The sequence below is a fragment of the Eurosta solidaginis genome, chromosome 1 (genome assembly GCF_040869045.1).
Source record: "Eurosta solidaginis isolate ZX-2024a chromosome 1, ASM4086904v1, whole genome shotgun sequence".
In the NCBI taxonomy this organism is placed as follows: Eukaryota; Metazoa; Arthropoda; class Insecta; order Diptera; family Tephritidae; genus Eurosta; species Eurosta solidaginis.
The window spans coordinates 258,554,294-258,562,213 of NC_090319.1; the positions used below are offsets into that span (position 1 = coordinate 258,554,294).

The 7,920-nt window shown below is 38.5% G+C and overlaps 1 protein-coding gene across 1 annotated transcript; it reads left to right on the forward strand.

Annotated features, from left to right (window-relative positions):
• The first annotated feature begins 6,667 nt into the window (after positions 1-6,667).
• Obp99b (Odorant-binding protein 99b) lies at positions 6,668-7,388 on the forward strand. Its single transcript, XM_067769645.1, has 2 exons — positions 6,668-6,823; positions 6,897-7,388. The coding sequence occupies exons 1-2, from the start codon at positions 6,785-6,787 to the stop codon at positions 7,314-7,316; spliced, it is 459 nt and encodes a 152-aa protein (XP_067625746.1). The 5' UTR covers positions 6,668-6,784; the 3' UTR covers positions 7,317-7,388.
• Positions 7,389-7,920: the final 532 nt, after the last annotated feature.

Sequence of the window (7,920 nt, forward strand, 5' to 3'; positions counted from 1 at the left end):
GAAATTTAGCTCTTTCTAGCCCCAAAGAAATTTTTTTTCTGACAACATTGGCCTATAGTCATACTGAATTTATTTTCATGGGAGGAGGGAGATAATAGAATAATAATAATAAAGTAAAACCCAAAACTTGTTGCAAAAACGGTCGACGTCTCAATTTGTTAAGAAGAACAAAAAACAGACAGGAGTTGCATATGATCAATATCTTCGTCAGCAGTGGGTCACGGCCGCCACAATTCTTGTCAACAAACTGCCTTCAATTTACTATTGCGGCTTCACAGGACATGCCAAGCACTCACTCTCCCGCTCGGTTCCCCATGCGGGTTAGGGGCTTAGAATATACCGGCCGTAACAGGCGACCAAATATCCCGCGTACTCAGGCCGGAGTAAGATGCATTATTCAAAGGTAGCAATCTGTGGCGATTGTACCTGGAATTAGCCGATTAGGGAAAGCTGTCTCTACTATACCATTTCTAAGCTATTCTGAATTTGAGTTCAGCGAAAAGTTTGTTCTAATCCCTAAATACTTGTATTTGGCTGTAGAATTGTATCTTGTTGATTCTGAGAGATTAAAATGCAGCAAAGCTTTCAATGGATATTGGAGCTCGTGGTGGAGTTGCCGTGGGAGCGAATGTTGTAAGCTATAAAATGGAATAGATTTTAGGTAGGCCCTGAACCTTACCATAGATGGCACTTAGTTTCACCCAATGCAATCTTCAGATACCAATGGCTTGACTTTCTTTTAACTATATTCTCAGGTTCGAAGTTATCCGATCACGATTTTCTAAGACAGACTGTAGACGCATCTGAACTTTTTACTAAGTAATACAATGTATATCAATTTTGCATAAGTAATTATACAATAATCATGAATATTTTGGTTCTCTTCATATGATTACGATTCGTTTGCTTTCTGTGAAAAGTGAGCACATTAAATACTCATGTTATGATTATCGCTCGTTGCTATCACGAATGTGATTAGTGTTATTAGTGTAACATATATATTGTCAGTACCGAAAACTGTAAATTTCGCCAGGAACACAATTTCATTAAAATACTCCTAACGACGACTCCGCGAAGGGTCAGAAGGGAGTTTGTTTTCTTTGGAGTGAACGGCCTGCTTCAAGACCTGGAGGGTAGTGGTGACCTATGATGTTAACCTGAAAATTCTTGAATACTGTTGATTATCTGTCAACCAAAGAACAGCTGGTTCTGGTCACGAGGAGGTACAAAGTAGAGGTTTACGCCGATCACTTTATCGGCGGCGGCAGCGTAGGCTCCATTATACACCGGTGTTCTTACTTTAAAAAGCTTGATTTTTCTATTTAAAAAAATAATATTTAGGAAAGGTTTTGTTTGTATGTATTTAAGGAAATCAACGTGTTGGCCATTTCGGAAAGATCCGGGGTTTTTGCCTCAATATCTCGGAGACCGTTCAAAAATTTTCAGGAGTAGCTCCTTGCGAAGGGATTGTCCATAGTTCGCATGCTCCAGAGAGGCTTCGAACCTAACCCCGGTCTTTGGAATTGGTACTGCTGCGTCTGCTGAAAAGAAATAGAGATACATAAAATAGTCACACTTTTGCCTGTATATCTCGTGCAAAGCGCAGTTTCACCTGGGGTTAACTCCTAATAATCGTCGCGAACGCAATTTCTTTAAATCATTTGTGGCTCCTTGGCGGTCACGCACAAAGGCGACTTACGGTTGCTTTTAATGGTCTATTAATACTCATGACTCTCGTGGCACAGGGCGCCTCCAGTTTTTTCGGCTGTTTTTAAGAGCTACAATTCCCGCGAACAGTAGCAATCCCGACAACCAGTCGCTCCCACGCCTCCTGACCCTCACACCATATGCCAGCAAAGAGCTATAGGACTGCGACTTCGAACTCATACCTTCGCCGACGTCACTTTCTTAGAAGCTCTACATAGATGTAGCTCCGAAGACCTTCCAACGGATGCTATTGTCGCGCTATGCTGCCGAGCTACACCAGAGAAACACCTTGAAACGTTAGGGAGTGTCTATTCGGTCAAGGATGCCGCTTTCGAATCAGTCTAAGTGAATGTCATTGCGTAATGGGTGAAAATCGTATAATCCTTGGCGCATATACATAATTAAAAAATAATGTTCACGTCATTGATTTCAGTAGTCTTCGTTAAATCAAACCATATTTTAGAATGAAAGTCGACCGATTTAAGTTGAAAGATGTTAACTGCTGTTTTCCGGTCTTATGATATGAGCTCATTATGGATGACCGAGTGGATTCAGTTTTCAGACTAGTTCGACTGTCCACTACGTTAGGGTCGTTAGTTCGACTATCTTGGGAAAGCTTTTCCTTCCCCACTTTGAGTGTTCTTGCGAAGGACAAAGCCTCACCTGGTAAATATATGTACATATGTGCCTACGTATTCACATTTCACATTTGTAAAAGGAGCCGTAAGACTTGGGTGTTGAAGGATGAAGTGTGAAAATCAAAATTAACATTTCAGACCCTATTGTATAGTTTCGCAAATAGACAACATATGTTTGAATGTAAGCCCAAGTGATTTTTCAAACCCTTATCATACGTACATATGTATATCCTCAACTTAAGTATGAGATAAGAATCATTTCAAAGGAGTGTTTATGCCCCTAGAACCTACTAAAGGATTTTGCATCACTGATTTCGCTTATTCTTTCAGCCAACCACAATATAAAATTTAAAAAAAATCGGCACCTTTTTTGGTATTTTGCTTTTTTTTAACAACTTGAGGACAATTTGAAAACATATTCGCCTTGGGTAATTATATTTGAATTCATTGTTCATTATTGATTTTTGAAAAAAAATAACAAAGTAAGCATATACGTCTATTATAAAAATTTCTTTTAGTGTTTTGTTTTACTAACTTGGTGAGTTGGGTGATGCAAAGTCCGTGTTAAGCTGACATCGAAAACGCCTGTTTTTTAAATAACTTTTGAACACTTAGAAATAGTTAAATTTCGCAATTAGTTTCTTATAACTGGCAGTGATGCGCATTCGTTGATACCACTTTCGACCATATCCGACCAATTTTCGACATGAACAATAAATGGCCTAAACAGTCTTAAACGAGTAGAAAATATAGTAACGCGCGGGACGCCGCCGCCGCCGCCGATATTTTAGAAGAAGAAGTAGGAAAGTAAAAGAGGAGTGGAAAGCAAGGGTGAGAGAAATATAAATGGAAGATTCAGAGTACGAAACGAGGGAGGTGGATCAGAGGAGGAATGGTGAATTGTGGAATCTAAATATAAATATAAGGGAAGACGGAGAGTAAGAAGAGGAAAATAAATACTATTGAAAAGGAGGAGTGAGAAAAAGAGGAATCTGAAGAGAAGAGAATGAGCTATAGGGTGAGGGAGGAGACGAGGATAACAATAGAGACAAACGCATGATAGCGAGAGTAAGGCAGAGAGAACGGGAAAGGCAAGTAGCAAGTTTAAAATCTGGAGGATCAGAAAGGAGAAGGAAATGGTATAGAGGGAGAGGTAGGAAATTAGGGGCCGGAAAGAAATAGAGAGGTGCAGGATGAGAAGGAATCGGAGAAAATAAAATGTGAAAATGGGCAATAAAGGCCGAAAAAGTGAGAGTAAAAGCGAGAGTAAAGGTACAAAGAAAAGAAAGATGTAAATGGAGAGAAATCGGCAATGGGAAATATGAGAAAAATGTGTATCTCTGTGGGTATGTATGCAACTTATGGACCGCCGATTTTTATAAAGTTTCAGGCTTTGTGTTTCTGATAAGTTTGTTTTTTTTTTTTGGGAAGAAGGACCTATTCCATAACCTTGTTTATAGTGCGATTTGATTGAAATTTAGTACAGTGGTACCTCTTTTAATACGTCGATATTTGGGGAACTTTTCTTTCCGACCCGAACCGGACCGATTCTAATAAATCTAACTTTTAGTGCGATTTGTTTGAAAGTCGGTACATGGATACCTCTTTGAATAGGTTAATAGTTAAGAAAATTTTTTTCCGAAATATCGTTTATATGGTGCGATTTATTTTCTTCTTAGCAAGTAGAACAGGGGGCGCACTTTTTCTAAAAATCTTCTAAGAAATCGTTCGTATGATGTGGATGTAGAGGAAGGATAATGAGTGGCAAAGGGGGAGGTAAAGGGCATGTGGGTGGGAGAGTATTAAATATGAGCTATAATTCACTATAATAGATTTTTCATAGCTGGTATTTTCATATATACAGTCTTCATAGCATAGTCTGAACCTGCATACGTTTAAACGTTTTCAATCGGGACCAAAATTTATATTAGATATCGCCACTATAGTATGTACGGCTTTGGGTATTATACAACAATTAAATATAAATTGTTTGAGTCTCCATAGAGACACCACTTATCATTTCCAATCGCATCATAATTTACATGTACATATGTATGTGATATTTTTGGCTCTATGATTTATTTGAATAATAAGTACCTACCACCCTAATATGCATACATATATACAAATATTTTAATGGAGTGCCATTAAATTGAAGCTTCTACGTTCTACGTTTTGTAAGGGAACTTAAGCCGTGGTTACTCACGAACGTACGTAGAAAAAACGTGTCAGCTGACACGACCTATCTTATGAGTGTGCAATGTAAACGAAAACTCACCGACGTGCAACGCCCGTACGTACGTAGCCCGGAACGTAGAAATCAAAACAATTTTGATTTTTTCCGTATGAACGTGTCAGCTGATCGCTCTCTCACTAGACAGAGTTGCCTAGTAAACTTTTGTGCGTTAATTTTTGACCGTTTGCAGTTTTATGCAAAAACACCTAATTAAAGTTTGACAAACTGTGAAAATAATTCGAAATAATTATGTAAAGGTGCAGATTATAAATATGTAATCTATTTATATTTATTTAATATTAATTCCAGCCTTTTACAACATCAAAAATTAAATTGGAGAAAGTTGATGTTTCCATAAGCATGCATGCAAAATGGTCAATGGCAACAGTGCTTATCTGTAAACAATACACACACAAATATGTTATGTACATGTACACAGACGCACACAATGATTCCTACGGGCTTGAGAGTTCGGTCAAACGTGCTTCGTACGACAAACGGCCGTACGTACGGCACACGTCGGTGGGTAATTGCCGCATAATGCGGCAGTTAAGCCGTGGTTACTCACGAACGTACGTAGAAAAAACGTGTCAGCTGACACGACCTATCTTATGAGTGTGCAATGTAAACGAAAACTCACCGACGTGCAACGCCCGTACGTACGTAGCCCGGAACGTAGAAATCAAAACAATTTTGATTTTTTCCGTATGAACGTGTCAGCTGATCGCTCTCTCACTAGACAGAGTTGCCTAGTAAACTTTTGTGCGTTAATTTTTGACCGTTTGCAGTTTTATGCAAAAACACCTAATTAAAGTTTGACAAACTGTGAAAATAATTCGAAATAATTATGTAAAGGTGCAGATTATAAATATGTAATCTATTTATATTTATTTAATATTAATTCCAGCCTTTTACAACATCAAAAATTAAATTGGAGAAAGTTGATGTTTCCATAAGCATGCATGCAAAATGGTCAATGGCAACAGTGCTTATCTGTAAACAATACACACACAAATATGTTATGTACATGTACACAGACGCACACAATGATTCCTACGGGCTTGAGAGTTCGGTCAAACGTGCTTCGTACGACAAACGGCCGTACGTACGGCACACGTCGGTGGGTAATTGCCGCATTACCCACCGACGTGTGCCGTACGTAAGGATGTTTGTCGTACGAAGCACGTTTGACCGAACTCTCAAGCCCGTAGGAATCAATGTGTGCGTCTGTGTACATGTAAATAACATATTTGTGTGTATATTGTTTACAGATAAGCACTGTTGCCATTGGCCATTTTGCATGTATGGTTATGGAAACATCAACTTTTTCCAATTTAATTTTTGATATTGTAAAAGGCCGGAATACATATTAAATAAGTATAAATAGATTACATAATTATAATCAGCACTTTTACATAATTATTTCGAATTATCTTCACAATTTTTTAAACTTTAATAAGGTGTTTTTGCATAAAATTGCAAACGGTCAAAAATTAGCGCACAAAAGTTTACTAGGCAACTCTGTCTAGTGAGAGAGCGATCAGCTGACACGTTCTTACGGAAAAAATCAAAATTGTTTTGATTTCTACGTTCCGGGCTACGTACGTACGGGCGTTGCACGTCGGTGAGTTTTCGTTTACATTGCACACTCATAAGATAGATCGTGTCAGCTGACACGTTTTTGGTACGTACGTTCGTGAGTAACTGCCGCATAACAGTTGGAAAGCTTCGTAGAACTCAATGAACATCGGGATCCCGAAGAGACGCGCTTGCTTGCTTTCGCTGATTTGTATAGCTCGTTATCGTTACGAATGCGATTTCGATTTGCATCAACACAAACGAGATGAAAGTGAAATAACAATAAATTGTACCGATTGAACTTCATATATGAAGGGAAGTAAACTCTCCAGCTTGTTATCATCCTGCAGATTATACAAAAGAGCCAGATTTTTTTTGTTTGCAATGTAAATATAAAATTTTATTTGCTATATATGTATGTATATCGAATTATATACATAAATATGTATGTGTATATGCTTTAGGCATATACGCAGCTCCGCCATGGGTATGTGAGCTGGCCTCGTATTTGCTTCTTTTTCTTCACAAGTAGGCCCTACACAAGGCTAAACTATAAAAGCCTCGCAAAAATGTAGTCAGATCAACAGTTGCTTCCTCAGCTTAGCTTTGTACACAACAACAAAAAATGAAGCTCTACGTCGCTTTTTTGTCATTGATCGCTGTGGTTAGTACCTGAAGTATATTCTTATACTTTACCGTTTGAAATCTATATTCTTTCTTTCTATCCCAATATACAGGTCTTGGCAGCCAACGCCCACCATGATCATTCAACTCATGATGATTATGTTATTAAAACTAAAGAAGATCTAGCACGCTATCGTGATGATTGTGTCTCCAAGTTGAGCATACCAGCTGATTTGGTTGAAAAATTCAAGAAATGGGAATATCCCGATAATGAGCAAAGTCGCTGTTATTTGAAATGCGTTTTCGAACATTTCGGTTTATTTGATGAAAAGGACGGCTTCGATGTGCACAAGATCCATCATCAGTTGGCGGGTGATGAAGTTGATCATTCGGATGAACTACATGGACAAATTGAAGATTGCGTTAAGGAGTCGGCTGATGCTGCTGATGCTTGCACTAAAGTCTATCGTGGCGCTAAATGTTTCTTCAGACATAATTTATCCTTGGTAAAACAGAGTGTAGCCTCAAAATGAAGTCGTGATTTTTGTTTGTGATTTTGTAATAGAAATTATTATGAGAAATAAATATGAAAACAGAAAATCCGAGATATCGATTTACGTGAAGGAATTTCGTAGTTCAAGTTTTCAGGCAGTTTTTTGTTGTTACAATTGAAGAAGCTAAAAAGGTTTTACGGAGTTCTTCCGGTGTCACACTTATTTGCTAGTTTGGATTCCAGTATACTCAGTTCCTTCGCAACTGCTGTGGGAACGATTTAATTTGGTCACGTTAAACTCTCTAAGTCATATCACATTGCCCATGTGTTCTTCGAAAGATTTTTGGAATTACCAGTGTCACTAACGTGAAGGAAATACCTGAAATTGACGGTGAAAAGCCTCTTACGGGTATGAATCCGTGTACGCTCCGGTTCTTCAACCTTCTCATAATGGGGTCCCACACTTCCTCCGCTTTGATAGGCGTGTTCCGATAATTAAATATCCTCAGGGCCGAATCGTTTTCTTTCCCAACATATCCTACCAGCCTAGCTCCTGTGCTTTAAATCACTGTACACTTTTGACCTCTGCATAAAGCTCGTACAGCTCATCACTAAATATTCTTCGACTCTCTCCGTCCGCAATC

Excerpts from the sequence above, each read along its gene's own strand:
- Obp99b (XM_067769645.1), top strand. The coding sequence starts at position 6,785 with ATGAAGCTCTACGTCGCTTTTTTGTCATTGATCGCTGTG. Across the intron at positions 6,824-6,896 it reads TTTTGTCATTGATCGCTGTG|GTCTTGGCAGCCAACGCCCA; the intron begins GTTAGTACCTGA and ends CCCAATATACAG.